Source organism: Bufo bufo, chromosome 8 (genome assembly GCF_905171765.1).
Source record: "Bufo bufo chromosome 8, aBufBuf1.1, whole genome shotgun sequence".
Lineage (NCBI taxonomy): Eukaryota > Metazoa > Chordata > Amphibia > Anura > Bufonidae > Bufo > Bufo bufo.
Genome location: NC_053396.1, coordinates 56,792,923 through 56,815,073, shown reverse-complemented (window position 1 = coordinate 56,815,073; position 22,151 = coordinate 56,792,923). Strand labels below are relative to the sequence as shown.

The 22,151-nt window shown below is 44.7% G+C and overlaps 1 protein-coding gene across 5 annotated transcripts in view; it reads right to left on the bottom strand.

Annotated features, from left to right (window-relative positions):
- NUP62CL (nucleoporin 62 C-terminal like) overlaps positions 1–22,151 on the bottom strand; it is a 147,905-nt gene that overhangs the window by 56,075 nt on the left and 69,679 nt on the right. For all 5 annotated transcript variants that reach the window (XM_040405101.1, XM_040405106.1, XM_040405102.1 and 2 more), the window contains exon 6: positions 13,201–13,276. In XM_040405101.1, coding sequence (XP_040261035.1) covers positions 13,201–13,276 — 76 coding nt within the window. The remainder of the gene's footprint in view (positions 1–13,200; positions 13,277–22,151) is intronic.

The window sequence follows — 22,151 nt, the reverse complement described above, 5'->3', positions numbered from 1 at the left end:
TGTGGGGAAATTTAAAACAAAGTGTACGCTAACAATCCACATACCTTGGATGAACTCAAGGATAACATCACAAACACTGTTGAAGAACTGCAAGCTGTATCAGCCAATATAATTCAACGTGCCCAAGGATGCATAGACTTAAACAGGGACCACTTTCAGCATCTTTTTTGACTTGTGGGTAATTTATATTAAAAAAAGAAAAAAAATCCACTTGCTCGTTCATCTTGTCATATTATTGCTGCAGGCAAGGCGGGCTACCTTTTTTGTGGGCCACCCTGTATTATTCCATTTTTGTTATCTTAGCATAAATACAGTGGCATGCAAAAGAAGAAATGATCTCCAAAAGGCATAAAGTTAGGGGACACATTTTCTTTGTATTTTTTTTTTTGTTTTGTTTTGTTTTAAAATAGTTTTTATTAGTTTTAACAATGGAAAAGTATGCACGCATTTTACCCAAACGTGGGCTGTGAAAAAGATGCAAAAGAAGCAATTTACACGGCGAATGATAACAACTGGTTATGTCACAGAACATAAATATAGTGAGTGTCGGTATTGTTTATATAAAATAGACTATGTTCAAAAGAGGAATTGCTTCGGTAAAGTAGAAGTCGGGAAGAGAGAAAACAAACTTGAAAGGGGGGGGGGGTTTATCGAGGAAAAACAGTATTAGGAATGCTTGGTGGGGAAGGTTATGTTGCCGGTTATTAGTACCTGATTAAGAAGAATAAAGAACGCGTATACATTGCTACAACTAAGTTGGTATAGAGTAGCACATTTTGGTCGTCATAAAGGGTTTCCAAATAGCTTCAAAACAATGGGGCGTTCGGGAGTCCCAGTGTGCAATTTGTTCTAGGCGGTACAGTTGGTCACACCTTTGAATCCAGTGTTGAATAGATGGTGGATCAGTTTTTTTCCAGCACACTGCTATGAGTAGTCTGGATGAAGCTAGTAAAATTTTGCATAGAGTTTGTGTGTCTCTAGGGCATCTGAGACTCCCAAACACCCCAAAGAGAGACAGTTTCGGTGAGAGTGGTATGTTCATCCCGGAAACATCAAATATGACTTTGAAAACTATTTGCCATTAGAATGTTACTTTAGAGCATTTCCACCATATAAGGCTTTGAGTGCCTATTTCAGAACCACATCTCCAACAGTTAGGACTACATTCAGGAAACATATGGTTGTGGCGTGTAGTACCATTGGGTTAATACTTTAAAGAGGACCTTTCACCTGGAAAAACATTGTGAACGAAGTATGCTGACATGGAGAGCGGCGCCTGGGGATCTCACTGCACTTACTATTATCCCTGGGCGCTGCTCCGTTCTCCCGTTATGCCCTCCGGTATTTTCTCTCACTAAGTTATAGTAGGCGGTGTCTGCCCTTGTCCTGTGGGCGTTTCCTTCTCCTAGGCTGCAGCGCTGGCCAATCGCAGCGCACAGCTCACAGCCTGGGAGTTTTTTTTCTGCCTTGTGGATGCTAGAGGTCAGAGGAGAATGGGCCGACTGATTCAAGCTGATAGAAGAGCAACGTTGACTGAAATAACCACTCGTTACAACCGAGGTATGCAGCAAAGCATTTGTGAAGCCACAACACGCACAACCTTGAGGCGGATGGGCTACAACAGCAGAAGACCCCACCGGGCACCACTCATCACCTGCAAGATGCTATCCTATCAATATAGGCCAACATTTCTAAAGAATGCTATCGGCACCTTGTTGAATCAATGCCACGTAGAATTAAGGCAGTTCTGAAGGCAAAAGGGGGTCCAACACCGTATTAGTATGGTGTTCCTAATAATTCTTTAGGTGAGTGTAAAATTGACTATAGTAGTTACAAAATTGTTCTGCGATTAGTTCTGTTTTATGGACTACTAGCGAGTTTTCAGATTGTATGTGGGAGATGTAGGACGCTGCTTTTCTCTTTTTAGTTTGGGATAATAATACTTTCAAGGCTTTGTTGCCGTGAGCATAGTATTTGTATTGAGTGGGTAAAAACTGTTTAGCTGTGTTAGTGTTTAATATATTTTTTAATTCTGATCTTAAGGTGTCCAGACGTACTAAAATGTCTACGTTCATTGTTCTCTTGTGCTGCGTCTCCAGTTTAGAGATTTCTGAGGTAAGATCCTCTAGTTTCATTTGTTATTGTTTTTTTAATATAGGAGCTTAAGGCAATTAGGTGGCATCTTATGACAGATTTGTGGGCAGAGTACTGCTTGGGATAGGTCTTCTGATTCGTTTAAACGGAAATATTCCTCTATCAGACCAGCTAATTTTGGAATACATGAGCTTTTTAATAATGTTTCGTTTAGCCTCCATCTGTATTCCGTTTTAGGCATATTAGGGACAACAAAGGTGAGGAAAAACTAGGGCATGGTCCGAGAGAAGCATACACCTGATTCGGGTCGAGACAACACTGGAGAGATTGTGTAGTAATAAAGATATAATCCAATCTTTGATCGGAATGGTGGGCAAAAGAGAAGTATGTATAGTATTTCGTTGGAATGCATTGCCCTGCAGGAATCCCAAAAAAATTGACAGGAAAGTGCATTTTTAATTTAGCAAAATGCTATTTTTGACATGGTCGAGGAACCAGTAGATGAGTTAGAGATGTTCATCAGGGTGACCTGACAAGCCTGAGTGTCAGTATAGAAAGGGTATTTAAAACCGCACGAGGAGACATAAACAGGCGATTGCTAGATAGAGAATCCTTTTGGATTTTTACACTGAACACGAGAAATCAGAAGGGTATGAATAATCGATATGATTTGATTTAGGAGTACTGACTCGCTCCCGTTTTGTTGTGTTATAATTGAGTAGCATTGTGTATACATTTTAAGAAAGCCATTGGAGGCAGTCTTAGCTTGCAGCCGATTATTTTTCGGCACTGTTAAATAATATGTGATATAATATTAATTGGTATTTAATATAAAGTATGTATTACACTACACAGTGACAACCATTTATTTTTTTTTTTTCAATCAAATCGTTTTTATTATTCAAATAAAATTGGCATATCACAAGACAATTTGCGTCTACAATTTTTCTGTAATTTTCTCCCCTCCACATCTCATATACACAGAATTGTATAAAAACATTATCATATGTCCACATATTTGATACATCTTCCACAGTTATTATACATAATGAATATACCAATAAAAAGACAAAACAGTTAGAGTTATTTGACTATAAAACCCAACATCCCCCACCCCCCCTCTCCCAACTACCAACCCCCCCCCAAATCAGAGCATGAATTTTCAAGACCTTTATAGATGACGACATGAGTATGAGACAACCATTCATTCCACAACTTTTCAAACTTCTGAGGGCATCCTCTCCTAACAAACACTCCCCTCTCTAAAGTCAACATATCATGCACCTTTCTCACAAATTCATCCACCGTTGGCGGACTCCCCTGGATCCACCTAAAAGCAATCAACTTCCTGGCCACATACAATAGTCTCCCAACCGCCACTTTGACCGCCTCTCCCCCACCAATCTCCTTCACATATCCCAGCACACATATCTTGGGGTCCTTCTGCACCCTCAATTCCAGGTTACGATTAATCAAAGTCAACACCTCATCCCAAAAACTACTTAGCACTGGACAAGCCCAAAGCATATGAAACAGATCTGCACCTTCCGCCATACATTTTGGACAGTTGTCATCAGTTCTAACCCCAATTTTTCGTAAAAACACTGGAGTTTTGTAGACTCTGTGGATGATAAACAATTGTGACAGCTTGCCCTGTTCACTTACAGACACTCTCGGGACTACCTCCAATATATCTTCCCACTGTTCCTTAGGGATGTCCCCCAGATCCTTTTCTAATTTTCTCATCCTTGTAAGAGGGAATTCTATCAAGAATTTGTCTAAAAGCAGAGTATACACCTGTGAAATCAGACCTCTCTTTCCTCCAGCTGGGAGAACCAGTTTATGGACCACATCTGTTTTTGCAATAATGCAACCCTACCTTATCGTGACATCATAGGCGTGTCTCAGTTGCAGGTATTGATAGAACCACACTTTAGGAATGTTGAATTCTTGCTGTAGGCCTTGAAATGATTTAAATACATTAGTCTCAATCAATTGACCCATCCTCATTACTCCATGGGATTCCCAATTTCGGACTCCTGATAGAGAAATGAACTCTGGCATCAAGTTATTGTTCCATATTGGGGAAAGCTCTCCTACCCCACCAACTCCCCTGATCAATTTCACCTTTGCCCACACTTTTTTCATAAGCTCTATAAGCGTTACTTTCTCTCTCCCCCCATGCATCCCTGCACCCTCCAGAATACCCATAAGATCCCTACTACCCAACCAGTGTTGCAGTATTTTCCCCGTCACGTCTGGTAGCTGAAATTCCATCCAACCCTTAAAATGTTGACACTGAGAGGCTAAGAAATATATCCAGGCGTTAGGGACAGCCAAGCCACCTTCAGACTTGGGATATTGCAGCGTCTCCAGCTTAATCCTAGCTTGACCATATTTCCAGATAAGATCTCTAAATATCGAATGTATTTTCCTAAATCTCTCAACTGGGATCCATACAGGGGCATTATTCAATATGTATAGCAACTGAGGCATCATTACCATTTTTAGGAGATTCACTCTGCCCACCACCGACAGAGTCTACTCCATGTCCTTGCCTTCAGCCTAAAGGTATTTAGTAAAGGAGTTAAATTAAGCTCTTCAAAATCTAGCAGTCTAGGTGTTATATATAGCCCCAAATATTTAAATTTGCCCACCCAGGGAATCAAACTATCTGCCTGCACACCAGAGAGTGCCTGTCCGTCTACCGGCATCAGGGCAGACTTCTGCCAATTTATCCGAAGCCCAGAGAAGCCACCAAATTTATCTATTAAAGCCATGGCCGCATCCAGAGAGCCCCCAGTGTCACCCAGAAATAGCATAGTGTCATCAGCATACATTGCGTCTCACCATATCTAAACCCCACAATATGAGGTGACAGGCGGATAAGGGCTGCAAGTGGTTCGATTGCTAACGCAAACAACAAGGGTGACAATGGGCACCCCTGTCTGGTGCCTCTGGCCAAAGAGAAGCTATCTGACAACCCCCCATTAGCTCTGATCCGTGCCTTTGGACTTGAATACAACACTTTCACCCACTGAATAAATCGCGCACCAAAGCCCATGACTCTCAAGGTTTCCCATAGGTAGTTCCATTCAACACTGTCAAACGCCTTGGCGGCGTCTAACGCAAGTAAGGCCCTATCTCCTCCATTATCTGCTGGAATATTCAGACTAGCATATACTCTACGGATATTTATAGCAGTCGACTTCCCAGGCATAAAGCCCGTTTGATCCGGGTGCACTATAGTTAGTATTACCCTGGACAGCCTGTTCGCCAACACTTTCGCCAGGAGCTTCACATCTGCTGTTAATAGCGAAATTGGTCTATAGGAATCAGGAACTTTGGGATCTTTACCAGGCTTAGGAATAACTACTATGATAGCCTCCTGCATAGAATGTGGTAGCGAACCCTTCTCCAGAGAATATTCAAGAACCTTAAGTAATTCAGGAAGAAGTATCCCTTGCAACTTTTTATACACCTCCACTGGTATGCCGTCTGCCCCCGGCGCCTTACCATTCGCCATCCCCCCAAGAGCTACCTCCAACGTGATCGGCTCTTCCAGTCTCTCTCTATCCTCCTCTGATAACACTGATAGCTGAGCCTCAGCCAGAAAGGCGGACAGGGCCTCCTCCGAGCTAGACGCCTTGGAAGCATAGAGAGAGACATAAAAACCTTTTAGAATATCTAATATCCCTTTTGTATCCTGGCTACTATTCCCATTACCATCCATCAGCTCTTGTATACAAGAAGAACCCCTCTGTGCCTGAGAAACCACTGAAAGCAAATGCCCAACTTTCTCTCCTTCCTCAAAAGATCTTTGGCGGTAAAAACTACGCTCCCTATCCGCAGCCTGTAGTAGGTGACACCTCAGTTGTTCCTGAGCTACCTCCAGCGCCTCACTATTAGCCATGGTGGGGATTCTACCAAACTCTCTTTCAGCCTCAGTTACTTGTACATGAGCTTTAACATCTGCCTCTCTGGATTTAGATTTATGCTTGCTTATTTCTTTGATCAGTACCCCTCTCAAAAACGCTTTCATGGCATCCCAGACTCCGTGAATTGAAGCCGTCCCTCCATTAATAGAAAAGTACTCCCTGACCTCCAAAGTAATCTCAGACAAATCACCAAGTACATTCAACCAATGCGGTTTACATTTCCACAACCTCGGTCCCTGCCCAAGCACGCCCAGGCACAAATCAACCTGCACCAGGGAATGGTCAGACAACGACCGAGGGTGATAAATAACATCTCTTATCAGTGGTAGCATAACATCATTAACCAAAGCCAGATCTATACGTGATAATGAATGTTGCGTAGCAGATCTACATGAAAACACCCGCTTATCCGGGTTGCGCAGCCTCCAAGCATCAAGTAAACCAGTTTCCCTCATAATATTCTTAAGAGCCACACTCCCCGGTGATCCACTGGCACCTTCTACCCGACATCTATCTATGGAGTCATCCAATGTACAATTGTAGTCCCCCACTAGCAGCCACGGCAGTCCAGGGAAGTCCGCCACAAAGGTCATAATATCCCGTATCAAAGGGGAAGCAAACGGTGGAGGCACATATACTGACACCAACACCACCTGGATCCCATCAATCTTGCACACTACACACACATACCTGCCCTCAGCATCCACACATTGCTTCAGATGTTCATATCTTATACTTTTATGCACAATCATACTAACACCCCTAGAGTGAGAGGAATGGATTGCATGTACCACATGCCCTACCCAATTTTTGTTCAGCCACTGCACATTATCATTGGACAAATGCGTTTCCTGCAAGCAGCAGATAGCTGGCTGAAACCGACCCAAATATTGAAATATACATTGTCGTTTTCGTGCATCAGCCATTCCCCTCACATTCCAGCTCAACACTTTAATCACCTGTGTCATAATGAAAGAATACATCATGTTTGAATCTCACACTCCATACTAATGTCACTCTCTCATAATTCACGCCCCTAACCCATCAGTCATGAAAATAAAGAAAACTCTTTGAATGAGAAGGTGTGTCCAAACTTTTGGTCTGTACTGTATATCAGTACATTAGGGTCACCTTAGGCTCTACAAAAAAAACGCAGTGTTCGGCCGATCAGGCCTGATCTTGTGAACACACTTGCGTTCAGTCCGCCCCACCGCAGTGACAGAATTATTATTTTTTCTGATCACTGCAAAAACACAGTAAAATCACTGCGGCGCTATAAAGATTACTTTTGAGCTTTCTGGATCTTTATTAGCGATCACAGCTTTACTTCGCAAGCACTCCTTTTTACTAGGCAGGTGTGCTCTTTTTCCTGGGTAGTCTCAGAGGAATACCCCCTAAATTTAGTTAGCCCAAAATGTCAAAGGGGTATTCCGCTGAAGAGGCCTACAGGATTCAGGCCCTGATGGATGCAAGCGATGGGGACGCCTCAGCCGCTGAATCCAGTGGTTCAGAATATGAACCTGTAGACAGCAGTGGCACTCTAACCACTAGTGAAGATGACAAGGTTAAGGTCCCTGCTATGGTCAGGCATACCCGATCCCATGTCAGTGTTCTGCATACCCCATGTGATGAGCCTCATTTGCAGCAGAGTGGCGCTAGCACTGATCTTTTTTTATGGTGCGGCATACACCAGCAGCGCAGCACATCCTGGACCTTCTACCAGCACTGCCGTATTCCCTGGTGAAGTGGCGAGCACCAGAAGGGCAGTTCAAGCTGGTACGGTGGCACGTGCAGTAACTCCCCAGTCGTAGCCACCACGTTCACAGGCCCATAGAGCCCTTAGTCTCCCAGAGGTGCTGGCAAACCCAAATTGGTACTCCCCTGCTTCCGCCGCACCCGTATTGCCCCCTGTCACCGCCCAGTCTGGAGTTCGGGTGGAGACAGCTCATTTAGGATCAGCCCTCGAGTTTTTTGAGCTGTTCTCCACCACGGATCTCTATGACTTAGCTGCGGCAGAAACCAACCGCTATGCCACACAGTATATAACAGCCAATCCGGAAAGCTTCTATGCCCAGCCTTTCCGGTGGAAACCAGTCACAGTTTCCAAATTTAAAATATTTTTGGGCCTTATTCTCAGCATGGGTCTAACTAAAAAAAATGTATTGCGGTCCTATTGGTCTAAAGACCCAATACATTACATGCCCATGTTCTCTGCTGCTATGTCCAGGGCACGTTTTGAGGGCATCATGCGCTTTATGCATTTTACTGACAATAAAACCTGTCATCCAAGAGGCCACCCTGCTTATGACCGGCTCCACAAAATTCGGCCCCTCAGACCGTTTGTCATCCAGGTTTGCAGATGTGTATAACCCCAATCAGAACATCTGCATAGACGAGTCCCTTGTACATTTTACTGGGCGCCTTGGCATCAAACAGTACATCCCCAGCAAGCGCGCCCGGTATGGGGTCAAACTGTATAAGCTCTGTGAAAGGGCCACAGGCTATACATATCGTTTTAGGGTCTATGAGGGAAAAGACTCAAAACTGGAGCCGGTCGGATGTCCTGACTACCTGGGGAGCAGTGGCAAGATTGTCTGGGACTTGGTGTCACCCTTACTCCCCAAGGGGTACCACTTATACGTTGAAAATTTTTACACAAGCGTGGCCCTCTTTCGGCACTTACATATAGTCGGAATTCAATGCTGTGGCACCGCGCGACCTAGTCGCCGGGGTTTCCCCCAACGGCTCGTTAATACCCGACTTGCACGGGGGGAGAGGGCTGCCTTGTGTGACCAAGAACTGCTCGCGGTGAAGTGGAGGGACAAGAGGGACATTTACCTTCTGTCCACCATTCATGCAGACACGACAGTACAAATTGAAAGGGCAACTGGAGTCATTGAGAAACCCCTCTCTGTCCACGACTATAACATTCACATGGGAGGGGTGGACTTCAATGACCAGATGTTGGCTCCCTATTTAGTGTCCCGCCGCACCAGACACTGGTATAAGAAGGTGTCTGTTTATTTAATTCAATTGGCTGTCTATAATAGTTTTGTTCTCTACAGTAAGGCTGGGAAACGGGATCCTTCCTAAAATTCCAGAAAGAGATCATTTCGGAACTCCTGTATCCAGGAGGGTCCGTGCCCCAAGTCCCTGATGTAGTTAGCCGGCTACATGGCAGACACTTCCCGAGTGTCTATCCTGGTACCCCAACTCAGCGTTCCCCAAGAAAAAGATGTCGTGTCTGTAGCAGGGCTGGAATAAGGCGTGACACCACCGTTTTTTGTCCTGACTGTCCTGACCAGCCTGCCCTATGCATAGGGGAGTGTTTCCGCAAGTACCACACACAGGTACTCTATTAGTATAGGGATCGCGTGACACAGGACAGGCACACAGGGGTCTTCGGGCCCTTTCACACAGAGCTGCTACAAACCTCTCCTTTCACCTGGGACAAAGTGCAGGTGGGCGATTTGCGCTTTGCACATTGTCCCATGGGAAGGAGAGGTTTGTCCTCTAAAAGGTAAAAAAAAACAAAAAAAACACAGGTAAGCAAAAAAGTTAATGTTCTGTTTCAAATGTTATATAAAGTTTATAAAAGTTGAGGTTAATAAATTTATTGCGTTGCGGCCTGTTTTTTTTTTGTTTTTTTTACCTTCTAGGTGGACCAAGCGATCAACCAGCTGCAGCACTGATGTGCATTCTGACAGAAGCATTGCGCTGCTGTCAGATTACACAAAGTCGGTGTATGCGGCGCTGCAAGACGAGATTTCTCCTCTGCAGTAAAAAAGATACGTTTGCCGAGGCTTATGAGCTGAGGGGCGATGTTCATATGCTTTGGCAAAAAATTTTATAAAAAAAAAATTCTGGCAATGATTTATTCATCCACATCGATTGATGTGAATGGAGAAATCGGGTTTGCCAGGGCATACGAGCTGAAGTGGGTTTGGATGTTGGGCGGAGCTCCTATGTCCTGGCAGACGCCTTTCCCCTCTTTTTTTTTTTTGCACATTTTATGGCAGAGATTTTTTTTATCCACATTGATCGATGCGAATGAAGAAATCTGTGCCGTTCATTTTTTCTTTCAGCCCAGAGGCTGAACGGAAAAAAAAAAATCTCATTACCCGTATGCTCAATATAAGGAGAATAGCAGAAACTCCTAATGCTGGCCATACATGTAATGATTGTGGAGACCCTCAAATGCCAGGGCTGTACAAACACCCCACAAATGACCCCATTTTGGAAAGAAGACACCCCAAGGTATTCGCTGAGGGGCATATTGAGTCCATGAAAGATTGAACTTTTTGTCACAAGTTAGCGGAAAGGGAGACTTTGTGAGAAAAAAAATATATATAAATCAATTTCCGCTAACTTGTGCCAAAAAAATAAAATAAAAAAAAATCTATGAACTCGCCATGCCCCTCACGGAATACCTTGGGGTGTCTTCTTGTGATACTAAAGTTAAAAGCTTTGTTAAAGGACTACATTCCTTTTACTTGATTGTCAACAATCATGCTGAGAGCGTGAAATTCTTAATGAAGCTGAATGGACAGTTACTTTAAATTCTTTATAAAGTTCTTATAACTGGTAAGAAAGGGGAATGACAAAGAAGTCACAGCTGTTCAAAGACGCTTCTGAAGACCAAGGAATTCCTGTTATGCAAGTTAAAATCTGTGTCCAGGAAAGCTGTGTGACAACAAACAGTAAAAAGGCGATAGATCTTGTACATGAACATCATTGGAAAATATGATACAATTCAATTTAAGGACTGCACATCATCTACATACAGTTCTATCAATCTTGTCAGACTTTAGGTGATTCAAATTTAAGATGAATAAGTGAAATTACAGTATCAAGATCATGACGAGATCAAATGAAGATGGAGAAAAAGATGCCTAATAGATATTAGATTAGTTCTTAAATTTATTTCATTGGTATTCAATCACAGTTTACCATATGTTCAGCAAATATTTTGTTGTCATAAATAATTGAAGAACAATTAATTTATAAAGAAGAAAAGAAGAGTGCAAAATAAATTGTAAAATTTGATGTCGTGGGTTCGAAAAGATTATCTCACCCTCAAGAGGGGAAAATGTAAAATATGTGATATAATATAGAAACATAGAAACATAGAATGTGTCGGCAGATAAGAACCATTTGGCCCATCTAGTCTGCCCAATATACTGAATATTATGGATAGCCCCCGGCCCTATCTTATATGAAGGATGGCCTTATGCCTATCCCATGCATGCTTAAACTCCTTCACTGTATTTGCAGCTACCACTTCTGCAGGAAGGCTATTCCATGCATCCACTACTCTCTCAGTAAAGTAATACTTCCTTATATTACTTTTAAACCTTTGCCCCTCTAATTTAAAACTGTGTCCTCTTGTGGTAGTTTTTCTTCTTTTAGTTTCAAATAGCATTTATTGGGTTTTTGTACATTGAACAATAAAACTATTATATGAATAAAAGATAAAGCAAATAACACAAAACAAAAATGTCTCTTGGAGTTATACATGGTATGTATCATAATGTTTTTCTTCTTTTAAATATGCTCTCCTCCTTTACCGAGTTGATTCCCTTTATGTATTTAAAAGTTTCTATCATATCCCCTCTGTCTCTTCTTTCTTCCAAGCTATACATATTAAGGTCCTTTAACCTTTCCTGGTAAGTTTTATCCTGCAATCCATGTACTAGTTTAGTAGCTCTTCTCTGAACTCTCTCTAGAGTATCTATATCCTTCTGGAGATATGGCCTCCAGTACTGCGCACAATACTCCAAGTGAGGTCTCACCAGTGTTCTGTACAGCGGCATAAGCACTTCACTCTTTCTACTGCTTATACCTCTCCCTATACATCCAAGCATTCTGCTGGCATTTCGTGCTGCTCTATTACATTGTCTTCCCACCTTTAAGTCTTCTGAAATAATTACTCCTAAATCCCTTTCCTCAGATACTGAGGTCAGGACTGTGTCAAATATTCTATATTCTGCCCTTGGGTTTTTACGCCCCAGGTGCATTATCTTGCACTTATCCACATTAAATTTCAGTTTCCAGAGTTCTGACCATTCTTCTAGTTTTCCTAAATCCTTTTCCATTTGGCGTTTCCCTCCAGGAACATCAACCCTGTTACATATCTTTGTGTCATCAGCAAAAAGACAAACCTTACCATCGAGGCCTTTTGCAATATCACTTATGAAGATATTAAACAAAATCGGTCCCAGTACAGATCCCTGTGGAACCCCACTGGTAACATGACCTTGTTTTGAATGTTCTCCATTGACTACAACCCTCTGTTGTCTGTCACTCAGCCACTGCCTAATCCACTCAACAATATGGGAGTCCATTCTCAATGACTGCAGTTTATTGATAAGTCTTCTATGTGGGACAGTGTCAAAAGCCTTACTAAAATATTAATTGGTATTTAATATAAAGTATGAATTACATTACATACCATTTATAGTGATACACAAGGGCAATGGGAGGTCTGTATGGGAACATCAAGACCTATATTTGAAGTCTACCATATATGACAATGTATAAGCCCATACATTAGTAAAGACACGCCTGTATCTATGGTATAAATTACCGACAGACAAGGGGGTGGTCTTCTTACACTCACTCTGTTGGGGGGTTTGCTGGCTAGAGATGAAGACACATGGAGCCTGAAGATTCCTAACCTTCAACAATGATTCTTCAAGGAAATTAAATCGCATTATTCATTTTTTATATAACTCTTGTTGAATCTTGGTGATGAGTCCTCCGGGTGTTCTTTACTCCAAATAAGCATACACTAGATTTGGAGAGGATTACCAAATCAGGTTGAAATATTTTTCATACACAAATATTTCACATTTGGAGACATATTACAGGCACCTGGCTTGCCTCATGGCAAGAGAGGATTTTTAAACCAGATATGTGCTCAAGATTAAGACATACAGTTGAAACACGTAGATCTTGCCTCTCTGAATTGCCTGAATTTTATAATGAAGAAATAAAGAAATGTAATTTTATCCTGAGCCTACTGCTGGATTTATTCTACTGTTTTGATTGATTCCTGGTCCGGGATCCGTGCTCGGCAAAGGAGGACGGTGGGTGAACTGAAAGCCCTTTTTTCTTATATTTAAAACTTTTCCATATAAGGAAGGGTTCAGGATTATGTTGGACTTACCTTACAGGTGTTGATCCAGAAGTAATACTATGCACTGCTCCAGGAGTCTGCATCTGTGGCTTACTAGTCAAGGCAGCTGCAAAAGACAAAATATTGAATGTGCTGTTTGAAATGTGATCTGTTTTATGCCTTATTCACACGTCCGTGTTTGCTCAGTGATTTTGAGCTAAAACCAGGTGCAGGTTTAAACACATAACGGGGGCAGATCTTTCCCTTATACCTTATCTCTGTGTAGGTTCCAATCCTAGTTTTGCCTCAAAATCACTGATGGAAATCACTGATCAAACACTGACAAGAAAAAGGCTTTAATGTATACAAATAGGGAGGAATTCATCATGAGTGGAATATTTGAAGTCAGTTTTCCTTAAGTCTACACTGGCGTACTTTATGCCACATTCATATGTCACAGTTTGTTGGATAAATTTGTCTTATCCTTAAACTTTACTCTTATCTAGAAAAGCTACACCAGTTTTCCTCCTCTACCCGCCTACTGGAGTGAGATTGTAACTTTTTTTTGCGACACTTTGAAAAGGTCTCAATGAGAAATCTGGGTTAAAGCTCATTAACATAGCTAACCACACCCACTTTTTCACCGATATTTAAAAACTCCAGCGAGTGGTGTAAAAATGTCATAAAATGTTTGTACAAGAGAGTTAAAAAAAAGTCACAAAAGCCCTATTTTGCGATTTTTTAAAGCCAGAACTCTGGAGTGAAGGCAAGATAAATCAGTCAGAGTTTGAAGTCATGTATATTACATTAATCATTTAGACCACTATCAGAGGTCACAATAACGTCTGTACAAGCGCCACAGATGCCTGCACAAGCAAATTTTACAGGACCTGTGATGATGTCACAGTCATGTGAGCAGCCACATGTGTGAGAGGAGCTAAGGGAACACATGAGGCTCCTCATTGGATTTTTGTGCTGTAGAATTTGAAGGTACTTTATGTATGGAGCAAGTGCATAAAGCAGGGCTATGTAACTGTAATCAGCCCATTATAGAGCTTTCTGTGTGCAATGGGCATATAGTAGGACCGCATATGTAATATGTATATAGTAAAGCCATCTGTGTAATGGACATGCAGTAGAGTTGTGTATGTAATGTGTATATAGTAAAGCTATTTCTGTAATGGAAATGTAACAAAGCTACACATCAAGCTTTGTTATTGGTAAGCAGGCTGCTGACTTGTCAATTTGGTTGGGCTGCCTGGCCATTTGTTGTGCCACCCTGAGACCACTGTGCAGGACGCCTGTGCCATCTGCCCAATACTACCAGGGGAGTGGGCAGCCTGGTGTGGTAAGCAGTCTCTTGTAGGGGGTGCTGTGGACAGTGAGGGCACTAGTGGATCTATAAAGCCCCAGGGTGGAGTGACTGGGTCTGATGTGAATACACAGCAGGAACTGGGTAGTTATAACGAAATAATTACAGAATAGTCTTGGGAGTGCTGTTTATGGTTCTGTTATGACTATTATGGGACAACTGCATAAAGTAGCAATGTGTATGACATAATGTTGGCATTGTATATATAAAACTTATGGCAGCACTGGTCTTATGTTTAGTGTATGTTGGATAAATTTAAAATTGCCTAAACTTGCTATTTATGTATAGAAGACATTGTAGAGTAGACTAGTAACGGTTTCTATGCATAAATAGCAACCTTATAACAAAATACCGTATTTTTCGCCCTATAAGACGCACCTAGGTTTTTGTGGAGTGAAAAAATAAAAAAATGTTTTTTCTTTTATCCAAAAGGTGTGCTTTTGGTGGGTTTGGAACTAATGGTCGTCTGTGGATGACGCACTGTTACAGGGGGGGGGATCTGTGGCTGACACTGTTACAGGGGGGGGGGATCTGTGGCTGACACTGTTACGGGGGGGGGGATCTGTGGCTGACACTGTTACGGGGGGGGGGATCTGTGGCTGACACTGTTACGGGGGGGGGGATCTGTGGCTGACACTGTTACGGGGGGGGGGATCTGTGGCTGACACTGTTACAGGGGGGGGGGATCTGTGGCTGACACTGTTACAGGGGGGGGGATCTGTGGCTGACACTGTTACAGGGGGGGGATCTGTGGCTGACACTGTTACAGGGGGGGGATCTGTGGCTGACACTGTTACAGGGGGGGGATCTGTGGCTGACACTGTTACAGGGGGGGGATCTGTGGCTGACACTGTTACCGGGGGGGGGATCTGTGGCTGACACTGTTACGGGGGGGGGGATCTGTGGCTGACACTGTTACGGGGGGGGATCTGTGGCTGACACTGTTACGGGGGGGGGGATCTGTGGCTGACACTGTTGGTTACAGGGGGGGGGGGTCTGTGGCTGACACGGTTACAGGGGGGGTCTGTGGCTGACACGGTTACAGGGGGGGGTCTGTGGCTGACACGGTTACAGGGGGGGGGGGGCTGTGGCTGACACGGTTACAGGGGGGGGGGGGGGGGTCTGTGGCTGACACTGTTACAGGGGGGGGTCTGTGGCTGACACTGTTACAGGGGGGGATCTGTGGCTGACACTGTTACAGGGGGGGATCTGTGGCTGACACTGTTACAGGGGGGGATCTGTGGCTGACACTGTTACAGGGGGGGGGATCTGTGGCTGACACTGTTACAGGGGGGGATCTGTGGCTGACACTGTTACAGGGGGGGGGATCTGTGGCTGACACTGTTACAGGGGGGGGGTCTGTGGCTGACACTGTTACAGGGGGGGATCTGTGGCTGACACTGTTACAGGGGGGGGATCTGTGGCTGACACTGTTACAGGGGGGGATCTGTGGCTGACACTGTTACAGGGGGGGGGGATCTGTGGCTGACACTGTTACAGGGGGGGGATCTGTGGCTGACACTGTTACAGGGGGGGATCTGTGGCTGACACTGTTACAGGGGGGGGGTCTGTGGCTGACACTGTTACAGGGGGGGGGATCTGTGGCTGACACTGTTACAGGGGGGGGATCTGTGGCTGACACTGTTACAGGGGGGGATCTGTGGCTGACACTGTTACAGGGGGGGGGGTCTGTGGCTGACACTGTTACAGGGGGGGGATCTGTGGCTGACACTGTTACAGGGGGGGATCTGTGGCTGACACTGTTACAGGGGGGGGATCTGTGGCTGACACTGTTACGGGGGGGGGGATCTGTGGCTGACACTGTTACAGGGGGGGGGGATCTGTGGCTGACACGGTTACAGGGGGGGGGATCTGTGGCTGACACTGTTACAGGGGGGGGGGGTCTGTGGCTGACACGGTTACAGGGGGGGGGTCTGTGGCTGACACGGTTACAGGGGGGGGTCTGTGGCTGACACGGTTACAGGGGGGGGTCTGTGGCTGACACGGTTACAGGGGGGGGTCTGTGGCTGACACGGTTACAGGGGGGGGTCTGTGGCTGACACGGTTACAGGGGGGGGTCTGTGGCTGACACGGTTACAGGGGGGGGGTCTGTGGCTGACACGGTTACAGGGGGGGGGGGTCTGTGGCTGACACTGTTACAGGGGGGGGTCTGTGGCTGACACGGTTACAGGGGGGGGGTCTGTGGCTGACACGGTTACAGGGGGGGGGTCTGTGGCTGACACGGTTACAGGGGGGGTCTGTGGCTGACACTGTTACAGGGGGGGGATCTGTGGCTGACACTGTTACAGGGGGGGGATCTGTGGCTGACACTGTTACAGGGGGGGGATCTGTGGCTGACACTGTTACAGGGGGGGGATCTGTGGCTGACACTGTTACAGGGGGGGGATCTGTGGCTGACACTGTTACAGGGGGGGGGATCTGTGGCTGACACTGTTACAGGGGGGGGATCTGTGGCTGACACTGTTACAGGGGGGGGGTCTGTGGCTGACACTGTTACAGGGGGGGGATCTGTGGCTGACACTGTTACAGGGGGGGATCTGTGGCTGACACTGTTACAGGGGGGGGATCTGTGGCTGACACTGTTACGGGGGGGGGGGGGGATCTGTGGCTGACACTGTTACAGGGGGGATCTGTGGCTGACACTGTTACAGGGGGGGGGGATCTGTGGCTGACACTGTTACAGGGGGGGGGATCTGTGGCTGACACTGTTACAGGGGGGGGATCTGTGGCTGACACTGTTACAGGGGGGGGGATCTGTGGCTGACACTGTTACAGGGGGGGGGATCTGTGGCTGACACTGTTACAGGGGGGGATCTGTGGCTGACACTGTTACAGGGGGGGGATCTGTGGCTGACACTGTTACAGGGGGGGGATCTGTGGCTGACACTGTTACGGGGGGGGGGGATCTGTGGCTGACACTGTTACGGGGGGGGGGATCTGTGGCTGACACGGTTACAGGGGGGGGGGTCTGTGGCTGACACTGTTACAGGGGGGGGGGTCTGTGGCTGACACTGTTACAGGGGGGGGGTCTGTGGCTGACACTGTTACAGGGGGGGGTCTGTGGCTGACACTGTTACAGGGGGGGGGGTCTGTGGCTGACACTGTTACAGGGGGGGGGGGTCTGTGGCTGACACTGTTACAGGGGGGGGGGGGGTATGTGGCTGACACTGTTATATATGTGCCATCCACAGACCCCCCACCCCATAACAGTGCCATCCAGAGACCCCCCCCCAGCCCATAACAGTGCCATCCAGAGACCCCCCCAGCCCATAACAGTGCCTTCCACAGATGTTCCCCCAAAAAAAACTGTCATCCACAGATTCCCCCCCACCCCACTATACAAATATAAAATGTCTCATTCAATTAAAAGTGATTAAACATGCCCCCTCACTCCTAATATTACCGTACATCCTAACAGCTTCTGTACAAAGCAGGCAGGCAGGTCACTCACTGATGTCACGTGCCTGCGCCGCCTGCTTCATACATAAAGTAGGCGGCGCAGGCACGTGACATCAGGGAGTTACGCTGCCGCCCGCCCGCCCGGCCTGCCTGCATTCTACAGAAGCTGTTAGGGTGTACGGTAATATTAAAAAAGTGTGTGGGGGGGGGGGGGGGGGCATGTTTAATCACTTTTAATTGAATGAGACATTTTATATTTCTATAGTGCAGCACAGGAGCGGCGGGGCCGGAGTACAGTGACTGCACCGCCCCGCCGCTATTGCCGGCCCTCAGCTCCTCCTAGTAGTCCTTCCCCACTCGCTCATACATCACAAGTCTGCGATGTAAAAAATTTCAGCATTCGCCCCATACGACGCATTTTTCCCCCATTTTAGAGGGGGGGGGGGGGGGGAGTGCGTCTTATGGGGCGAAAAATACTGTAATGCAATTTCACTCCCGCGCTTCCGTATTGAATGAAATGACCGCTTCAATATTACTATCACGGTAGAATAATGTGATTCTTGCCATGAACCACTATTTTTTCTACATGTGCTGCTGCTGGGCATTTAAAAAAAGTGTCTGCCTGTACTTTTAATATAAAGATAAACAGCTAGTATACAGAATTTTAAATTACTTGCTAATTGTCACATAGTTCTTACAAACAAATAAATGCAACATTCTTATTTACTTTAAGATACAATGACTTTCCTTTTTCTTGCAATTGCCTGTCTTTTCTTTAAGATGCTCGATCCTCCTTCACTTGAATCTGCAGCTTCTGTCTTCATTTAGCATGCATGGGAAGCAAAGTTTCCTGAAACGCTTGTGTGACATCACACTGTACGGAAGCCTTTGAGGACCAAAAGTAAATCAAACGTGTTTTGGAGACACCTGTATCCTTTGTCAGGGTGTCTCCAAAACACGTTTGATTTGGTCCTCAAAGGCTTCCGTACAGTGTGATGTCACACTAACATTTCAGGAAACTTGTTTGCTTCCAATGCACGCTACGTGAAGGTAGAAGCTGCAGATTCAAGAGAAGGATTGAGCATCTTATTTTAAAGAAAAGACAGACAACCTCATAACATTATGTAGGCCTACGTATTATATATATTAATTACTGCTAAAATTATACTCCTCCTCAGCTAAAAATACTCAAAACTGCAAAGAGGAGGAGTATTTTTACTCTTCTAGAAAAAATGTAGTCCGACCTCTACTGTGTCTATTAAAATATGAATATATTTATCATGATATTTCCTATTTCACAAGGCTGATAAACAAATCAGACATGCTTTTTTTGGCATGTCTCAACACTGCGTTAGTTAAACCGTCCTTATGAAGACCACATGTAAAACTGTGGTTGTAATTAAGAAAAGAAATGCTGAAAATATAAGACTAGAGGCAAATCCCAGAGTCCTGATGACAGAAGACGTTGCTGACCCTAAAACTGTTTCTATCAGATTGTCAAAAAGAAAAACTAGTTCATGCTCTGTTTAATCTGCATATAAAGACAATATAAATACACCTTACTAAAATCTCCTGTAACCCCATTAAGGCCAGCCTGTTTTAGGCCTCACTGACCCATGAACACGGAGGCCCAACCTAAGGACCCTTAGTGACCAAAGTAGGGTTGTTTCGGGTATCGAATTTTCGATACCCAATCAATACTTTTGTCCCGGTATCGATACAATACCGAGATTTGCCTTTTATCGATACTAGGCTGTGCTACTGCACAGCCCAGTATCAAAGAACATAGATCGCGCTGCTCTCAGCGCGGCCATGTTCCCTCAGCAGCACGGGGAGAAGGAAGCATTCTCTCCCTCCCCCCTGTGCTGCTGCCACCAATGGGAACGAAGAGGAGGGGAGGGTGCACTGCGCCACCAATGATAGCTAACATTTAATACAAATACAGGCGGCAGCAGAAACACATTGCCGGCACCCGACCTCTGACAGGGCTCTGCGATCCGCGGCAATTAATCCCTCCCCTGTATTAAAATCATTGATGGCGCAGTGCGCCCTCCCCTGTATTAAAATCAATGGTGGTGCAGTGCACCGCCCACCCCTCAGTATTAAAATCATTGGTGGCAGTGGCCACAGAGTCCCCTTACCTCCTCTCATTGGTGGCAGCTTCTGATTGAGCCCCAGCAGTGTAATCCTGGGGCTCCGATCAGTTACCATGGCACCCATGACGCTACTGAAGCCCTGGCTGCCATAGTCAGTACAATACACAGGGCAGCAGGTAGAGTGTGAAGTCCTACAGTTGCAAGAAAAAGTATTTGAACCCTTTGGAATGATATGGATTTCTGCACAAATTGGTCATAAAATGTGATCTGTCACACCAATAGACAATCACAGTCTGCTTAAACTAATAACACACACAGAATTAAATGTTACCATGTTTTTATTGCACACCATGTAAACATTCACAGTGCTGGTGGGAAAAGTATGTGAACCCCTAGACTAATGACATCTCCAAGAGCTAATTGGAGTGAGGTGTCAGCCAACTGGAGTCCAATCAATGTGATGAGATTGGAGGTGTTGGTTACAGCTGCCCTGCCATATAAAAAACACACACCAGTTCTGAATTTGCTTTTCATAAGAAGCATTGCCTGATGTGAATGATGCCTCGCACAAAAGAGCTCTCAGAAGACCTACGATTAAGAATTGTTGATTTGCATGAAGCTGGAAAGGGTTATAAAAGTATCTCCAAAAGCCTTGCTGTTCATCAGTCCACGGTAAGACAAATTGTCTATAAATGGAGAAAATTCAGCACTGCTGCTACTCTCCCTAGGAGTGGCCATCCTGTAAAGATGACTGCAAGAGCATAGTGCAGACTGCTCAATGAGGTGAAGAAGAATCCTAGAGGGTCAGCTAAAGACTTACAAAAGTCTCTGGCATATGCTAACATCCCTGTTAGCAAATCTACGATACGTAAAACACTAAACAAGAATGGATTTCATGGGAGGATACCACAGAGGAAGCCACTGCTGTCCAAAAAAACACATTGCTGCACGTTTACAGTTTGCACAAGAGCACCTGGATGTTCCACAGCAGTACTGGCAAAATATTCTGTGGACAGATGAAACCAAAGTTGAGTTCTTTGGAAGAAACACACAACACTATGTGTGAAGAAAAAAAGTCACAGCACACCAACATCAAAACCTCATCCCAACTGTAAAGTATGGTGGTGGGGGCATCATGGTTTGGGACTGCTTTGCTGCGTCAGGGCCTGGACAGATTGCTAACATCGAAGGAAAAATGAATTCCCAAATTTATCAATACATTTTGCAGGAGAACTTAAGGCCATCTGTCCACCAGCTGAAGCTCAACAGAAGATGGGTGTTGCAACAGGACAACGACCCAAAGCATAGAAGTAAATCAACAACAGAACGGCTTAAACAGAAGAAAATACGCCTTCTGGAGTGTCCCAGTCAGAGTCCTGGCCTCAACCAGATTGAGATGCTGTGGCATGACCTCAAGAAAGTAATTCACACCAGACATCCCAAGAATATTGCTGAACTGAAACAGTTCTGTAAAGAGGAATGGTCAAGAATTACTCCTGACCGTTGTGCACGTCTGATCTGCAACTACAGGAAACGTTTGGTTGAAGTTATTGCTGCCAAACGAGGTTCAACCAGTTATTAAATCCAAGGGTTCACATACTTTTTCCACCTGCACAGTGAATGTTTACATGGTGAGTTCAATAAAATTCTGTGTGTGTTATTAGTTTAAGCAGACTGTGATTGTCTATTGTTGTGACCTAGATGAAGATCAGATCACATTTTATGACCAATTTGTGCAGAAATCCATATCATTCCAAAGGGTTCACATACTTTTTCTTGCAACTGTATTCACACTAATAGAGATCTATTAGGGTGAATAGGACAAGGGATTAAAAGATCCTAGGTTCTAGCCCCTAAGGGGGGAAACAGTTATTAAATAAAAAGTTAAAAAAGAAATAAATAAAAAAACACCAAAATATTAAGTATAAATCACCCCCTTTCCCAATTTTACATATAAAATATATAAACAATAAATAAACATCTTACATATCCCCACATCCGAAAAGTCCAAACTATTAAAATATTTTAAGAATCTCCTATGCGGTGAACACCGTAAAATAAAAAAAAATAAAAACGGGTGATTCACCATTTTTTGGTCACCTTGTCCCCCCCAA